Source organism: Zootoca vivipara, chromosome 4, assembly GCF_963506605.1.
Source record: "Zootoca vivipara chromosome 4, rZooViv1.1, whole genome shotgun sequence".
NCBI lineage: Eukaryota > Metazoa > Chordata > Lepidosauria > Squamata > Lacertidae > Zootoca > Zootoca vivipara.
Window position 1 is genome coordinate 29,054,090 of NC_083279.1, and position 19,414 is coordinate 29,073,503.

Here is a 19,414-nt window from a genome sequence, read left to right on the forward strand (position 1 = left end):
TTCTGGCACCTCTCAAGTGGGCGCCATTGCCATTATAAGAGAACAAGGTGAGTTCTGGCACCTCTTTTCCAGAAAAATAGCACTGCTCACTGGAAATACCAAAAGTAGGGTCTGAATCCCAACCAGGTATTTTGTTATGGAAGTTCCATTAGCAAAAATAGTGCTGGAATTCGGTAACTTTCTGCTGCATTCTAATGTTTTGTTGTCATGCCATGAGGACTGTTTTAAAATGTTAACTTATTGCTTTCTTAGTTAGCCACTTCCTCAAAAACGAAAGCTGAGTACAAATGTTTGAAATATACACACACGTTGCAAAGTATAGTACACACATGCTCTGTGCAATTATCCACTTTGTTCCATATTACAAGCCTTGGGTAGCAGTGTTTATGTACTACAGTTCTTTTTGACTTGAAAATGTGTATATTTTGGGAGGGGGAAACTCAAAGAAATCAGCACTTACTGCATGTCAATTGGTCCTTTAATATTTTCTTAAATGATGTTTGACTTGCACTGTAATTTTCTAAGAGGATGGTATGTCTTGATGGAGTATCGAGCACTTAAGAAAACCTAGACCTTTTATATCTGCCACTTATTTCCTGATTATCTTTCTGGAGGTCAGGCCCTTCATTTTGACACTTAATGAATAAAATGTCTACGTTGCAGGAAATGGGATAATGAATTGTGAAAAGACATAATCAGCAATGACTAAATAATTAAGGGAATTGAAATGTAGAGTCATCAGGGAATGCATTAATAATAACATGATTTTTCCATATGCTAAAAAATGCTGCCTTTAAAAAAAAAGAATATCAGTCATCACACATGCTCTATGGCAAGAAGAAAGAAATTTAATAGGAACTGTAATTAGGTGTTCGGCTTTTAACTGACTGAATAAAAGATGAAATCATATAGAAAGTATATTTAGATACAAGCCAGAAAGTAAACTGATTGTTATTCATAGTCCTGCTAATAGGAGCTCTAATTTATGCATCTAGTGGGAATCGTGTTAAGCAATTAGGAAGCTGTGTCACACTTCACTTTCCTTTATGCATTTACATATTTGTATATTTTTCAATAACATAATAACATTTCCCATCGTTTAGCCTGCAATCCTATAACCACTTACCTGGCAGCAAGTCCCATTGAACTCAATGGAACTTACGTCTAAGAATGGGCTGTTAGTTGCCTTTATTGCAAGTACCTGCCTAGAATAATACTCTGACATTCTGTCCAATAAATATAGCTGCTGTAGTTCCAAAGCTGTCTGATGTTCATGGGAAATAGCATCAAACATGCTTCTGGTTTGTTCTGTTTTTTCAAAGCCAACCTACCGCATTCCACTACACTTATGGAATGGGCACTGCACTCAACACATGCTCAGCCTGGAACAGCAGGAGGGAAACACAACCAGAAAAGTCACAAATGGTGGGCACACCCTCAGTGCCCCTTGCAACACTTGTCAAAACCCACCAATCAAGGACTGTGCTGGCAAACATGTCCACATGTCACCTTCATGTGGAGGGAGTCAATGATCTTACAATAGGCAGAATGACCCAACATATACCCCAGCATTATGCAACATGCAAAACAATGCCACACTGATCCCTACCTGCTAGCTCCAATAGCACAGCCAGCAATGATCCCACTACTGCCAGTCTGAAGCTATCCCTGCGGGCAGGTCATACACCTCACAACCACCATTTTGGAGCACATAGAGCAAAGGGAAGGAGCCCATTCAACACATCACCCACATATCTCTCTGGGCAGAACACCTGAAGAAGCCTTCCTGGGACAACTGTTAAGGACTCTTGACAAATAGCCAAAGGAAGGGACCAGAATGAGCACCGAGAGCAGCCATAGACACAGACGGAAAGCAGCTCACCAAACAGGACATGAGGTTGAGGGGCAGCAGATAGGAGTTCAAGTCCCACCAGAAGAAAAAAAAAGGGGCAGGATTTTTAATGCACAGTGTTCCCTCTTTGTTTAGCATGAATTTTCTCCCTGTTTCTGACCCTTTAAGCTTTAAATATGAACAATATGAGGCCAAAGAGTTATAGCCCCATGCAGGGCATTCTTATAATTTGAGTTACGGTTTCCCAGTGTAGAGTTCATATACTGGTGTTTGTATGCTAGAAGTGGGTCCTGAATTCTATCATATGCTTATGCTCTGTCCTGGTGATGTGAGCAGAGTAGTCTCTAACCCATGACCAGCTTATTTTTAATGTTTTCCCTTCCAGGGAAGACAATGGATGGGGAATTATTTATGCCATGTCTGAGGTGTTGTGCTAGAAACACAGACATGGTCATGGATTGAAGGAATGTAAGATACAGTTAAGGGCCAAGTCCAAGTATTGAAGATCTCTCGGTATGGAATGTGTGTAAGCTGCTTCTATTCCTGCAAAACAGAATAATTCCAGAAAGTTAAAAAGTTTACTTTAGGTCTTTCTCCTGCCTCGCAAGCCACAGAAATCAGGTTCATGATTTCTTGGCCCCCTCACTATCTCTTGGCGCCAGGCTTGACGTTTTGGCTGCTGAGCATCTTTTATAATTAGGCTGGCAAAAATTTCTATTACCTTTCTCTGCTCACTCCAAGGTCTAATTGACAGCTGTTCCAGTCCCGCTCCCAGATGGCCAAGCCAACACCTTGAAGTTGAGCTGCCTCTGATATAATTTACTTCCACCTGTCACGTTAGGGAGCTTTCAGGCTAAAACAGAATTTATTCCCAGGAGCAGCACGTCCGACTTCCTTATATTAGTTACTCCATAGGCCCCCTTATTTTCCTCCCTCTCTCTATTCATTCAACTGTTGTCCTATAACATGTTGGCCATTATATTAAGTTGTCTTTGCATATATATTTTTAACAACCAGATTTTGAGGGCAAATGTGGTAGAGAAATTATTGCTTTGAACTTTTTCTTAATAGGTCTGGAGACCTGATCCTCATTACAGAATTTATTTTAGAAATGCTGGTGCTTCATTTATGGATGCTTCTGTTGTCTCTGCACAATCCTTGTCTAATCATTAAATAAAATCGGTGTATTACTACATTAGCAAAACAACAACACAACCCACATGATTGTTTAACATGGTATGTTGCAGAAAATGGAGTGTTAAATGGTCTCGCTGGATTTTTATTTTGTAAGAGTGCATTAGGAAGCTGCTTTGGTAGGGTGCTGCTTTCATATGTGGAAGAAATCACTTGTACCGTACATCATTTTTATATCTTGTTGCTAAGCAACATAACATGGTACGAGTATTGCAAAGGTGTCTGCTTTCTCATTAAAAATGTTCATGTTGCTCTTTAATCTTGCTAAATTAGTACTATTATTTGTATTATGTTGCCTCCTTTTGTGTCTATTGATTGAGGTTTCCAGCCATTGGATTTTGAAGAAACCTATCAGGGTTTTATTAAGTTGCATTTGCATTTGTAACTTAGACCATATGTGTCCACGATACTCCCTTGTTTCTCAGTTCATCACCACTTGTTTTCAGACAGGGAATTGAGCATTTGTGCTCACAGTCATAAAGGTAATTGGAATCATGGTCTAGGCTGTCATCTGGATCTCATTACATGTCATGGCAAGACTCCTACTGGCTTGGATCCAAAACAACAACAACAATAGCCATGCAAAACCCTGAGCGGAAATAATGCAGCCACTAGCTCTGTTCTGCAAAGCACTAGCAGAAGAGTTTAACCAATGTCACAGTGAGTCAAGAGTTACATAGCAGTGTGCAAAATATGGATGGCAAGCAAATATGGATGGGGAAAATGGAAACAGAGAAGTGTGGCTTAGCTGAAAAAAGGGCTTGAGAAAGATCATTGGGTGATCATCTGTGGAATGGAAAAATGGAAATGGGGTCTAGAGGTTTATATGGACCTGTGCAGAGACATTTAAGAACAGCCCGGTTGCATCATGAACATTCCAATAGGGATGCCACTTATATGTGTTTTTGTTAATGCTCCTTTTCTAACCAAGTCTTTGCACAATATGGTTTTAGTATAAATTGGCACCTTGTGACATTTTGCTAGAGATTGTGCATTAAACTGTGCAATGCCTTGCAGTAGTATGTACCAGTATCTTGAAACATTGTACAAGATATCATGTGATGTCATGTGTTAACAGGAGCTTCTTGTGGTTGGCACCTGACTGTCTTGAGAGATAATGGAGTGCGCCTCTGGGGGTGTAGTCAAACCACTGTGTTAGCAGCATCGACTGACCTCCCCAGGGTGCAAAAGCCTGGGCAGTGTGTATGGATGTCCTGGGCTGCCCAGACAACAAGATCACACTATTGGCCTCACTGATGTGGTCCAAAGGAAAGCAGAGCAATACATTTGGCACCAGCTTGGCTGCCGGAGTTGCTGGAAGGAGGCATACAAGGTGACATCCATCCATCTTAGCAGGAGCACACAGGCAGATTTCAGCTCTTTTCCCATGCAAGGCTCTTGTGCAAATTTGCAGGCAACCTTTCCATTTGCAGAAGGGGCTTTTGATTGGTAGAGGGGCACAGTTGGATTCAACCCACAGGTTTTCCCAGAGACATCTTTAGGAAGTAGCATTCTACTCTCTCCTAATTTGATATTGCTACAGTTCCTATTATTTTACAAAGCATCCTAATCTATAGGACCAATTTTACTATGGATTATTCTAAGCACATATATATTATGTGTCGTTTCTGCGAATTAAGCAGCTGAATTTATCTGATATTTATGGTCTTCCATATGCACACTGCAGCAGTATAACATATTATATTGTGTGCAAATGATTAAAAGGATAAAATCTTTACAAGATGTGTAACTGCTTGAATTACTACTCTCTTTTATATATTTTCACATGAAAATGTAAAGGCCAAAGGCGTTTCCCCACATTTAGTACCATTAAATCCATCATTAAACTTCTTGCTAAACACAGACTAAATTTAATAGAGCACCTCGAAGTACAGATGCTGATGCCATGGTGTTAATATTGTTGTAGATAAAAACGTAATAAATATTACATTGCCAAGATAGCATTAGTCATACTATTGATTATATAGACAAAACAAACAATATTATTGAGATTAATGACCACAGTATATTTATGTTAATGTGTTGACTAGGATTGATACAAGGATCCTAAAACATCGCAATATTTTCAAACAGCAGAATGTTTATTCATTCTTCAAATAAATAAATAAATACACCATAAGGTTTTCTTATTTATTTATCTGTAAAATACAGCACAAGGACATCACCTTTCACTGCTGGTTGTTATGACAAGGTTACAACATGTAGTATTGGGTACAAGTTTTAAAAAACGTACTGAAATAAAAATACAACTTGATTATGAAACTACCTGTTTTAGACCATATGATTTCATTTCTTTTTTAATTGCAGTAATTAAATTCCTGTTTTATTACCACCACACCTTAATTTAGCTACATTTGTCTACAGTGCAGCAACCATAAATACTGATTGGATGATAATTGTTCTTGTATACTTTTTGATTTACAAACAGAATGTTGGTATGTTAGCCACTTAATTGCATTTTCATTGCATATGTAGGTCCATGCGATTTTACCTTACACTTTATTTGAAAAACGCAGCAAGAATTTTCTCATTCTCTGAAATGGTCATTGCGTTTGTAGATACACTCATTTCCTTTTCTTTCTGCCTGAGGAGTATCCAAGTGGCTGCGGTTGACAAGGAGATGTACTTCGATTAATGGTGTTGTTACCTGAATAGTTTCAATATCTATTTTATAGTCACCCTAGTGGCACTTTACATAGATTAAATGTGAATTTCTTCTAGTGTCTGTCTAAGATAATCATGCACAGTAAGCATTATGAACCCTTCTTCAATCAGTAGAATGTTTTGGTTGCTATGCCAACAACTTGAGATCCAGCATGTACAACAGAGTGTAGAAAAAGTGGACGTCTGCCTAGTTTCCAGATCTTCTAATGGGGCCCTCCAGATGTTGCTTAACCCCCATAACCCCCAGCTGTTTGGGGGTAACGGTAAGGGTTGAATGGAGCTATAGCCCAGCAACCTGTGAAATGCCACAGGTTAGCCAACTCTAAAGTTCTAATGGCTCACCCTACCAGGGATGATGCCATCTGGGTCCACATTCTGCGGTGCTTCCTGAGATAGTCAGAGCCAGCACTCGGGAGATGGTTCAGAACACAAGAGCCCTAATGAACCAGAACAAAGGCCCATCTAGTCCAGCATTCTGTTTTCACTGTGGCAAAACCAGAAGCCCCCAAAAAGCATGCAAGCACTCCCCATACCTATGATTCCTAGCAATGGGTATTCAGAAGCATACTGGTGGTATCACATAGCCATCGAGGCTAGTTGTCTCTTCCTCTCACCTGTCAGCACTTAAGATCATTTAGGAGAGAGATTGTCAGCCTAGATCAGGCAGTCCCTGTCAGAATGATGAGCTAGGCACCATGGTGGGGAGATAAACTCTCGGCCAGTTAAATCATGCTGGGCTAGGCTGTGATGGAGAGGAATGCAGTGATGGGGTGAGGGTGCAATTTCTCTGCCCATCACAGTACTGAGCTAGGCTGTAATGCAAAGGGAACTAGCTGGAGGATTAAGAAAGAAATGAAGCTGAGGCTTTATAAAAGCCAAGCCATTTCCCCCCCCCAATAAATTTCCCTGCTTTCTGGTATTTTATTATTACCAGCACATGTCTTGAAATATTACTTCTAAACATGTACTGCATGCATGGCAGAGGAGGACACTATGCATACAAAATGCATCTCTGGAGTCCGGCATGGTACAAGTTGTCAGTGAATCAGCTTCACACAAAGATGTGGGGTTAAGGAGGGGCATGTGTCCAGAGGGGTCAGGGGAAGGTGAAATAATCCAAACTGGGCTTCCTGAGGATAAAAGGAAATACATAAGACTGATGGGGGGGGGAGTTGAAAAGGGACGAGAAGCCCAACTTGATGGGATTTCAAAGTGAGGTTAATTATAAAACTGATTAAAACTGAATATCCCCTCACTCACCCAAGTTTAGGATATTCCGCCATTCTTCAGCAGAGCTTCCTTCTCTTTGAGAAAAATAAGTGGTTCACATAAATGTAAACTAAGAGCAACTGAAACAACATCATGAGGCAAGTCTTGAGGCAAGAAACAAGAAGAGGCAGTTAGTCCCCCTTAACTGAACACACACGAAATGGAGGGGATGATTCCGGAGCAAGACACACAAGCCCCGCCCACCAGATACCATGCACTCTACTATTCAAATTAGGCCCCAGTGTTTTTCTTACATATACCCCGCCCATCTAACTGGGTCGTCCCAGTCACTCTAGGAAGCTTCCAACATATATAAATGCATAATAAAACATTAAAAAGCTTCCCTGTACAGAGCTGCCTTTAGGTGTCTTCTAAAAGTTGTATAGTTACGTATTTCCTTGGCTTGGGGGTCCCATAACTCCATGTGCTCCGATGAAAATAAGGATGCCCTACCATACCCTTTCCCATTTCTCTGATGAAAATAGTGACGTTCTAAGGAAAAGTGGGACAATCTGGGATCAAATCAGGAACTGGGTTGGCTTCTGTAAATCCAAGACTGTCTCTGGAACACAGGGACACGTGAAGGGTCTGGAGGTCTGGACAAACATGGGGCATGGGCATAGCCAGGATTTTTGTGGGGTGGGGAAGGACTTTTGTTAGGGGAGGCAGAACCGATGTGATTGCTCAGTTAAGTATTTCTATGGCTCAGTTAAGTACAGTATTTCTATTCTATTGTTTTACTTGATTGGGGGAAGGCAGCTGCTCAATACACCTAGTTGTATGTATGTTTTGAATAGTATATATATGTAATTTGACTGAAGAATATTTCAAACTTTATTTCGAGTTAAACTACTTTGCCCAGGAGAGGTGGTATAGTGCTTAGAAACCTCAATAGTATGTTGAGGCTTTATTCATGATTGTAAAATGCTTCGAAATTGACAGATAAAAGACAACTCATGCTGTTAGTGCTAAGTATTATTGCTTTAAAGAATGAAACAAAAGAGAGGGGGGGCAATTACAGGTTTAATACTCTTGAGTATGAACACAAGCACTGTAGCATAACAATTGCATAACATTTTTAAAATAAATATTTATCTTCAAACATAAGCATAATTTAAAATAATCTGGCACTCTGTTAAAAAATACTCAGTTTCCTGCAAACATATAGCGGGATAGAAAAGAAGAAGCCATGTGATGAAGCATAGGGAACTCTATGTTGCTGTCACTCTTCAGAGCAAGTTGCTGATGTGTAGCTATACTTGGAAACACATGGAGTTGCTCCATTTCTAGCTCAGAAAAAAGTTTCATTCCAAAGGAAGTTGTTTGTTGTGAGAGTAAATGAAGAGCATGCATTTTGTGTCATTGTAATGCACCATCTGCTCCCCTTCGAATCCCAAGTGGAAGAACCCAGTTTAAGAAGTTAGCAGCAACTCTACTTTCACGTCTTATCCAAGTCAATACTACCTAACTGGCCTAAATGATCAGTCAAGTATTTAAAAGCACCTAGTTTGCAAGGGTTACTAAACAATTTCTAATTACAGGATCAGATACATAAATTGAAGACTAGTTGATTGCACTAGTACCACTTATTCTGTAGACAGAAAGACAATTTACACTCTGTTACTGTGTGCAAAACCTTTATGTATCAGTGAAGAAGAATGTGTGAGAAGGAAAGTGTTTTTCCACACATTAATATCCCAAGATGAGTTTACCATCTGGCACAGTGGATTTCAAGTCACCGAGAAGTCGTAAACACGAACACTCATAGAGATACTTTTAACAGAGCCATTTTCTGGTGTGTACTTAAATTAATATGCATTCTTCCAAAGTCTTCATCTAAACCACACATAAAACCTCATTCCAGATTGTAGCAGGTGATGAAATGGGCACATTTAGATGTGACAGCAAACCATGGTTTCCTGTCTTGTGCACAAGCAGCCATGAACCTTGGTTGTGTGCAGCCTTTCATTTCCTATTCCTCCTCCATATGTAAAGGGAAGAGACAACCAGCCATTTGTCATTGTGTTCAAATGTAGCAAACTGTGCTTTGCTCTTCAAACCAGAATCTGAACCATAGTTCAATCTTGATTCATAAATGGCATCTTGTGCTTTAGTTGATAAGTGGCAAATGCTAATAACCTATTCTTTCACCTTTTGTTGTTGTTGCTAACCCAACTCCTTAATATTTCATCTGGTGGGGACTAAACGTTGCAATTTTATTTTAACACTAATAACCATATATTGAACTCTGCTCTGTACTTCTTATTTTAGCACTAAATGAATCCATGTGAAAGCAGCCAGTGGCCCAGATCTAGAATGAAATTAATCTCAATATGACCTTGTTCAAATATTTTAGCACCAAAAATGTAAAGGCTACTGCAGATGCCTTATTTGCTGTTACACATGTAATGGTTCAGCTTATTTAAAATTGTTTTCACTTTTTGTGCAGCAGGTTGTGCTTTCATTTTATTGTACGGTTCAACCTAAAGACATATCTGTTGCAGATATAAACAATGTCATATAAAATTGCTTTATTGTAACTAGATTTCCCCATTAATGTATGTTTTTAACTGTCTGCCAACCTGGAAACATTTTCTTGGCAACTCTGGCTGATTTGGAAACACTGAACATTTTCCCCATGCCTCTTCTGTCCGCATATATTCTGCCATCTGTCATGTTTTGGAAAACAGACAGTCTCATATCATGTTCTTTACGGTTTTTCACATTCTCTTTTATATTTGTTACTTGAAATTGGTCCAAGGTAATCTTCAGTCTATAGCAACTGCTTAGTTAGCAAAGTTTAAAAATAGCATGCATGTTACTATGCGCTACATGTACTATTGTAGCTGCTGCCATTATTATTATTATTATTATTATTATTATTATTATTATTATTATTAAATCTGCAGAGACCTGGACCTGAATTATCTTAGCTCTTTTCCGCATAGTCTCTTTCCTCATTCCCAAGAGTCATCCATTTATCTTCATTAGCTACTTGTTCCAGTCTGCTGCTAGTTTTAACCAGGAAACAAGCTGTATTAGCCTTGCATAGCAATTCAGGAATTAGAATTCACAGTTCTTGGAGGAATAAGGCCAATGCACCAATAAAGATTGAACCTTAAACAATCAAATAATCTCAGTTTGCCTGAGCTGGGCCACGGTTCAGACAATTGTCTCATCACATAGCCCACTGCTTTTGTTTAAGCACTTAGTTTTTAAATAGATACTGAGATGCAACAGAGGAACACGATCAATTCTTTTCCTTCTAATCTGTTTTAGGGGCAGGAGGAGATGGATTTATTATAAAAGTACCCTGTGTTCTAAACCGCCCTGTGATCTTCGGGTGAATATAAATAATATAAATTAAATTAACCCAGTTACTGAGCTCTTGGAAAACAGCTGTTTACATCAGGGATGGGAAGAAGACACCAATCTGTCGACTAGTAGACCTCTGGGTGATTTGCAACTAAAAGACTATTTTCTTCTTTGAAATTAGGCTAAATTCTAATTAAGAAAGCTTAGGGGAGAAAACCGGCAGGGGGATTTCTTTTGTATAAACGAGCTGCAAGCACATTCCTGGTACTTAAAGCAATTCCTGTACTGGTTAGGCTTGTGCTCAGAGGTCCTATGCTCCTTAATTCACTTCAGTGTGGCTTTGCCCCAAAGCAACTGTCTGGTACCTGATGGTGTAATTTGGTGGACATTGGGGTTCTAATAAAAAGCAAAACAGATTTTGGATGTGCCCTTCTTCATGAGAGTACTGAATGACTGACCCAGGAAGATTAAGACCTCTTGGAAATGAATGGGTCACATCCAGATTTTGTTGGAATACTACATCCCCCAGCCAGCATGGTCAGTAATCAAGGACTGATGCCACGTGGTCCAGCAACTTATGGAGGTTTGCAAGTTCCCGAGCCCTAGTCTAGAAAGATTTCCAAGGGCCAGGGAGATGTTGAGCGTAGCGTGTATTGATTTACTTCTTATTAAAATTAGAGGATTAAATTCATAAATCTTGGGTCGAATCTGATCTCTCCCTGGGCAAAATCCGGGGGGGGGGGGGCAGAATCTGAACAAGGTCTGTGTTGAAAGGCTTTTACTGTGTGATTTTAGAAATACCTGAAGATTACTTGCATCTTATGCAATCTTTCTCAGATGAGAGTTATAAGAAGAATTAGAAGATGAAGAATTTTACTAGAGATAAGTGAATGAGGAAACATTTTAGATTGCAAGCTAAATGATTTTCTGGTTTAAAGGCACCCACCGAGGTGACATGTGACCAATACACTGTTTAACATTTGTAGCCCCCAATAAAATAAAAGGCTGCATCTCTTATTAGAAAATAAACTTTTTAGCGAAGAGGGATTAAAGGTAAACAGTCATAACTCACAAACAATCTTTAAATAGTTTTTCCTCTGTTTATTATTCCAAGATTGTGTGTCAGGCTAATCAACTGACAAAATGCTGTTGCATATTTTACTGGAAATATTATTATTAATATTAATATAAAAATTAAATTTATATTTCCCCCTGTACCCACAGGTCTTAGGGCAGTTCACAGGATAAAATTACAATATAAAACCACAGAATACATAACCCAAATAAAAACAGAAACAACCGAATAACACACACACACACACCTCGGGAAAAACACATTTTAAAAGGGCATTGGATGACAGACACCCAAAGGCCTGGTTAAAGAGGAACATATTTGCCTGGTGCCTAAAGGTGTATAATGAAGGCGCCAGGCGAACCTCCCTGGGGAGAGCATTCCACAAGCGGGGAGCCACTGCAAAAAAAAAAGGCCCGTTCTCATGCGCCTCCTCAAACTCCACAGAATTGTGAGATTCCAGGGGCTGAGGCGTTTACCCAGGGTTTGTGTTTCCTTTGGAAATGAGGCACAGTGGAGACTGTGGTGTCTTTATCATATAAGGTTTATTAAATTATATTAAATATAATTTTGAAATCTCTCTCTCTTTTTTTTTAAAGGAAATGACCCATTCATGGCCTCCGCCACTTTCTGCTATTCACACACCTGGCAAAGTGGAACAAAACAAGTTTCCTTTCACCAACAAGGTAAATAGCTTTATCTTTAACCGTTACCATCCTCCTTTTTAATGAGGAACCTGAACTACATGGGCCATATCCAACACAGTAGCTCCACTGGAACAATGGATTTATGTGTGCACAACAGAGGTATTGGGGTAACAACCAGAACAGATTTGGGTGACATGTGAGGGGAGGAAAGAAACGGAAGTCTTATTGTGCCAGTGGAATTACACATGCAGAGCATTGGATACAACCCTGTGTCATAACTGTTTATATACCATCCGTGTTTCATCTCCTTTGGAGTTGAAGATTGAAAATATAACCAGAGAGTTGACCTGAATGTAGTATTTTGCATAGCTTTGCAACTTCAGATCTACAGGTCAAGCTTTTGCACATTTTCCTCCCCTCCTAACTTTGACTTGCATAAGACAATCTGCTTTTTATCAACATTCATTTAAAATTACCCTCATGACTGGTTACCATAAATCTACCAAACCTACACCATCATCTGCTGCCTCTACTCCCCTCTTTGTAAATCTTCTGTCAAATCTTTGCCCTTTTCCTTTACTTCTGCTTTCTGTGTTATTGACTACTGCTACAGGCCAATGATTGTATCAGCTCTTGTGATTTGTAAAATATCAGCAGCACACTGTTGATTATGAATAAATGCTTTTTTTAAAAAAAAGTTGTGTTGTGAAGTTGTTGCCATTCCAAAGTCATGTATCTGAAGTGCAAGGAGGGAGGCAATGCCAGGAAGAAGAAGAAGGAAAAAAACCAGCAGCCTCATACACTGGGATAGCCAACCACACTTGGTTCACTTATTAAATAACAGGGAACAGCAAGGTGGAGAGTGAAGTAGGATAAGCAGTTGTAACAATTAATTAGAAAGGAGATAGGAGCATTAAAGTGTTTCCTATATTTGTATTGATGTGGCAAATTAACCACACATCTCGAGAAAGCGGTAGTTTTTGCTCATTTGTGTTTAAAAAATATAATCTTGATTATGTTAGCCCTCAGGCATTTTGAACTACTTTTAACCTGTACTTCAGCTAATTGCTAGTCTGACAGCTTGAAATTTACACTGTATTAAATAGGCAATTAAAATTCCACAGGCTGTCATGGCCGCAGCCAAGCTTATTTGATATCAGTCTAGAAATCAAAGCTAAATAACTGTCTGTAGAAATTTCATTTTATTCCTATGGAATATGCTGTATAACAATAAAGGAAATTTAATGTCAAGTAGACTTATTGGCTTCAATTCAGCTGGGGACTCAGTGGTATGCCAGACATACCATTGCACAGCTGGTTTTGTCTTCCAGTTCGTTCTTCAGCCACCCCTGGGCTGAATTGCTTTTTTAAACTTGGAGGATGGTGGGGAATATAGTACAACCCAGTGATTCGGTAAAAGAGAATACAGAAATAGGAAGTAGCAGAAACAGCAGACCACGAAGCCTTGAAGATCAAGGCAACTGAATACAGGAGTGTGCATCCTCTAATCCCAGTGCAATTGGCAAACTGAACATTTCCAGTATTACTCAATTGGGGGCATAGAGTTTCATTGTCATTTGTCATTGTTATAATACTGGAAAAGAGAGCTCTATTCCATGTTGCTTTGCTTTCTGTGGTCAAAGCTATGCAGTGGTACCTTGGTTCTCAAACTTAATCTGTTTTGGAAGTCCGTTCCAAAACCAAGGCATGCTTTCCCATAGAAAGTAATGTAAAATGGATTAATTCGTCCCAGACTTTTAAAAACAACCCCTTAAAACAGCATTTTAACATGAATTTTACTATCTAACGAGACCATTGATAAATAAAATGAAAACAATAATCAATGTACTGTACTATAAAATAAATAATACAGTATTGTAGATGATAAAAATTAAAATTAATTTTTTTCTTATGTGCACTGATACAGGATGTTTCCTTACACACACATTTTTGTGTATATGTTCTTTTTTTAATGGCTTTTTATAGCTATATGGTATTATTTCATAATAAACATAATGAGCACAACTTCTTAAAATTGCACCGTAGTTAATTTATTTATTTAGACTTAGGCTCCATCTTTCCTTTGCTATGGAACCCAAGGCTCGATCTACACTGACCTTTTTAACATTATTAGAACGACATTAGCTATATTGTTCTAAAATGTCACAGGGCATACTGCTAAAAAAAAGTTCATTACCTTAACATTGTTCCTCCATAACAGCAGTTTCTCTTACTGCCTGGTTCTTGGTTGCTCTGCAGTGCCCTCTGGTGCCACATTTTAATAATGCATTATCATAGCTGTCAAGTTCTCCCCTTTTTTAAGGGAAATTCCCTTATGCTGAATAGGCTTCCTCGCGAAAAAAGGGAAAACTTGACAGCTATGCATTATTAATGTTCTTAGCAAAATGTAATGTGACCCTTACATTTTGAAAATCATTCTTAAACTCTTTATTAATGTTATAAACCATGACTGTAGAACTTCTCCAAGGCTTCTAAAACTCCAAACAAACATGTTTTTGTGTGAAATATGAAAAAAATACTAATAAAACCACTATAAGATTACATAAGTGATTTAGCAAACAACAGGACAGCAGATCAACAAAACAGAAGAGTTTTTAAAAAAAACCCTCTTCAGCCAAATGCCTGGTGGAAAAAAGTATCCTTGTTTTCTCTTTCTCTCTGAGAAATGACTGTATTTACAAAGGGAGATTGCTTTTTTAGGGTGTCACAACTTTAATGAAATGTCCTCTGCACATAAATTCACTCTGTAAACTTTGCCCTTCTATTTGAGGGACTTATTTTTGTTGCTGCTTCAGTTGCTATTGCACAGCAAAAACCACAAGGGGCAGCCCTGCCATGTCCCTTTACATGTTATCAGTATTATTGTATCCAATCCATTTGCCTAATAATAATAATAATAATAATAATAATAATAATAATAATTTATTTATACCCCGCCCATCTGGCTGGGTTTCCCCAGCCACTCTGGGCGGCTTCCAACAGAAAAATGAAATAAAATAATCTATTAAACATTAAAAGCCTCCCTAAAACAGGGCTGCCTTCAGATGTCTTCTAAAAATCTGGTAGCTGTTTTTCTCTTTGACATCTGATGGGAGGGCATTCCACAGGGCGGGCGCCACTACCGAGAAGGCCCTCTGCCTGGTTCTCTGCAACTTGGCTTCTCGCAATGAGGGAGCCGCCAGGAGGCCCTCAGCACTGGACCTCAGTGTCCGGGCAGAATGATGGGGGTGGAGACGCTCCTTCAGGTATACTGGACCGAGGCCATTTAGGGCTTTAAAGGTCAGCACCAACACTTTGAACTGTGCTCTTAAACGTACTGGGAGCCAATGTAGATCTTTGAAGACCAGTGTTATGTGGTTTCGGCGGCCGCTCCCAGTCACCAGTCTAGCTGCCGCATTCTGGATTAGTTGTAGTTTCCGGGTCACCTTCAAAGGTAGCCCCACATAGAGCGCATTGCAGTAGTCCAAGCGATAACTGCTATAGATTGTGTAAATTTGTGTATTTTAGTTCACTAGCCTTTAGCCAAGTTCTGACTACCTAACAGTTGTACCAGACATCCGCATGCCAATCTATCCAAGGCTTTAGAAACATCTCGTGAGAGTCAAGCTGCCAGTTTTGCTAATTTTCCTCCCACAGCTAATGATGTTTATTGCTGTCCACACTGAATCCCCTAGCTGGGGACATGATGACATTACTGTAACTATCTTGACATTGACTTCTACATTTTAGTTGTCTACCTCTACGTTTCTGTTCTCCCTCTCTGATGTTTTCGTCTGAGCGTGCCTTTGACATCTGAATTTGAACATGGCAAAAACTGCAAGCCCTTTGAGCTCCTGTCTAGTTAACTTGGGAACCCAAATGTGTGTGATTGTATGAGTGATACTGTTCTCTGGAAAACCTGAAGAGAAGTGGTGTCTAGAGTAGCCACCATTTTTAGTTCCGTTGTAGTAAGAAGTTCACATTAAGTGCAGTTTATCTGTGTCCTGCCCTTCAGTCTCTTGCATCATGTATTTGCAAAGTTTGCAGCAAAGATTACATGGTATTAGAAGAGAAATTGAAAGTAAAGCAGCAAAGAAAAAAAAGAAAAAAGACCCAGCTTAACACTCCTGGAAAATGTTTGAAGAAAAGGCAGCAGAGAACTGGATAAGGTGGGGACTAGAGTTTGAATTGCACTCAAAGTAAGTAGAGTAGATAAGGAAGATAAGAGAGACTTCAGTGAGTGCTTGTTCTTCACGTGGCAGGTAAAGAAGCAACAGCAGTATTTGATTCCCTTTCAGTTTGGTGATGACAATGCAGATAAGAGAAGAGAAGGATTGCATATGAAAGGCACATATTTTTCACAAGACTGAAAGTGCATTATAGAGTGAAATCCACAAGTCCACATTAACAGCGTTAAATTAGTCCAACTGAAACAAGATATACTGCTTGTTAGCCAAGAAAGGATGCAGTGAAATCAAGGCCGATCTTTATTTTTCTGTTGCAACAGAGTTCCTTCCCCTTCTAGCAAGGAGGCAAGAGAGACCTGGAACTAAAAAGAAACATCTCTTTTAAGGTTTTGCATTTTGGCATGGAGAAGAAGGACATTGCCTCTACAAACAGTCAGAAATTACATCACACACAAGGTGGGGTTACTGTGACTCAGGCAGGTCAAGGTGTGATATTCCTGAGGATTTAGGAAGTTTTACATAGTTCCAGACACAATTTACACACAAAAATAGCATTTGATAAGACTATCAGGATGCTGGTCAGGCATCCCTCAGTGCAAAGCATCTGGGCAAATAATGACAATTAATTCAAAGGAGGTTCCTAGATGTAGGAGATGTAGGAGAACTTCCCTTCAGGAACTTCCCCTGACTGCTATCTGCCTTCATGTTCTCAGGCAAGGGGGATTAAGGAGGCAGAGGAAATAAGTCTTCAGGAGAGCCAAGAGGGTTTTTGGATTGCTCTCCTGTACTGTTTTAGACGTGGTTTATATACTTGCGTTGATAATTGTGCAATTATCAACATTTATTCTATATTTGAGACCTTAGAATTCCTGTAACACTATACACAGGTAATAAAATAAAATAAAATAGATACATACAAAATATGTTATACCTTAATATAATTAAAATTACACTACTACAGAAACTCTTTGACATATACTAATATATATTATCTAAAACTGTAAACAAGTTCCATAAAGGCCATTTAACAAATCTGGCAGCTTTTGTACATCACATAATATGAATAGCCAATATGAATATTATTTTACTTAAAGGAGAGTTATTTCTAATCCCAACAATAAGGGGCTTGAAATATTAGATGCTCAGATCTAAATACAAAGGGCGTTCCAGTAAAAAAAGAAAGTGTGTCATGTCTTCTACCTTCGAACATCTGGCTGGGCAATGTCTGGCTACCCCATGCTGAAGAACACCATAGCATCCCTCAACCTCTGTCAACTGTCAGGCATTCAGTCTGCATTGGGTCAAAAGCCATGCCAACTCACATGAGCAACTAAAAGGCAAATATGGAGGCAATTTCCCAGGGAGGACTGCAAATGTTTGATAAATGTAATTGAAATTATGAAGGCGCTCAATTGGAATTTCAGTTAGTAGGTTTTGGTGTCAGGCCGTATTAAATCTAAGAGCCACGATTAATTTACGGTAAATTTGCTACAAGGAGTTGATGTAAAGAAATAGGATCAGTGGGATGCTCATACATATCACAAAGTTGTGTCTCCAGGAGTTTCTTGCATATAAACAAAATATTCCATTAAAGGAAAACCCTACAGGTATCGCCTATGCTTCATACTTCCATCTTGGAATATCCCAGTGGCTTTTAGTGATAAAGTTCAAAAGCAACTGGATTGCATGGGAAAATGTAAGGTGATAGTCAAGATGAAAACGAGCCTTGTGTCAGCAAGCTGTATCCTCTGCCAGTTGCTGTGGCCCCAGCATCACACCAGGATCCACACAGACACCTGTGAATGTAATACCCAAACCTAAGGTCTTTGGAATGTCAACTGGGGAAAAGAATGTCAACACAGAGAATGGAGGGAGATGGAGAGGGAAAGGTCAATTGTAAAAATGTTTGGAGGAGAATTGTAGGAGGAACAGGGGTGAAGAAGAGCAGCTGAGGACAAAGACAAAGGAAAGCACCGGAGTGGAAAAACCAAGTCTAAAAAGGAAAAGGAAGGGACAGAAAGAACAGCCCTCAGCTGCTGAGGAATAGCAAAATGCAGCAGCCCAAGGACTTTCACAATCCTGACGACACTGTGCTTGTAACTAACCATGGGTTAGGGCTTATTTGTCTTTTGCCTGTATATTTGCTAGTTAGTTAATGCTATGACTCATTTAAAATGGTAAAGATTAGTACTGTATATGTACACTCACTCGCACCATTGACTCTAATACGATTGCCAATCTGTCCCTCCTCATTCTGATTACAGAACTCTGAGGCATTACGCCATCCCTCATTGCTGCCCCATTGGGTTCTGGTGGTCAAAGAGTGAATAACCCACCCACTCCAACAACCACTTTTACAGGACCGTTAATTGTCCTGTGAAGGTGGGGGAGGGTATTAGAGATTTTTGGTAGACCATGCAAATTATCATAAAATTTCAGGTTGGGTATGCTTACCACAAATTATTTCTTCCTTTGGAAAGCTTCACCACCTCTTCGAGTGGTGGCTAGGCTGCCCTCAGCAGCCCAGCAGTATTCCCTTCTAATTGGGGACAAAATTCCCAGTGGGAATGATGCTGCATCTTGGAGATAAAAGCTGGCTACCCAATCCCAACAATGCCCTAGGGAATGGAGCTACATCATGGATATGGTGTTATTGTCATAGGATATGCTGTCTCAGATTAGAAGGGACTGCTACTGAGCTCCCAAGGACAGCATGGCTACAGCTTGAAGTGGCTGCAACATTTTTTTCCCTTGTAAAAGACGAAGAAATGGAAAACCTTGGGCCATCTCAGCATTAATGGTAAGTTCACTGCCGACACCCATTCCCTGCTGCATGTTTGAAAATTCACCTACCTCCCAAGATTAACCTACTATTCAGCAAATGTTTCCACTAATATAATTTCTGAAAATCGCTGGGCCAATACTTTGGACCAGCACTTAAAAGAAGCAGTTCTAAGAGAACACGTCTACTGTCAATCAAATCACCATAAAGTTGCCAGTTGGCCAGTTGCCAGAACTATTTCACCTATGCCAGTAGTGAATTTGAGAAAATCCTGCCGGATGACATGAATGCTAGGCAATGTACATTCAACACACCTTTGACAGGTTCAGACTTTTAAAAAATATCAGTATCTCTTCAGCTTCAGAGCTATACCACAAGGTGACTCGGCAGACATTTTAGGGGGGATATTTT

At 39.5% G+C, this 19,414-nt stretch overlaps 1 protein-coding gene across 5 annotated transcripts in view; it reads left to right on the forward strand.

Annotated features, from left to right (window-relative positions):
• Positions 1-19,414, forward strand: part of AFF3 (ALF transcription elongation factor 3) — a 226,647-nt gene that overhangs the window by 100,341 nt on the left and 106,892 nt on the right. For 4 of the 5 annotated variants that reach the window (XM_035114249.2, XM_035114250.2, XM_035114251.2 and 1 more), the window contains one exon: positions 11,987-12,073. The exons of the other annotated variant lie outside the window; for it this stretch is intronic. In XM_035114249.2, the coding sequence (XP_034970140.2) occupies positions 11,987-12,073 (87 nt within the window). The remainder of the gene's footprint in view (positions 1-11,986; positions 12,074-19,414) is intronic. 5 annotated transcript variants of the gene reach the window in all.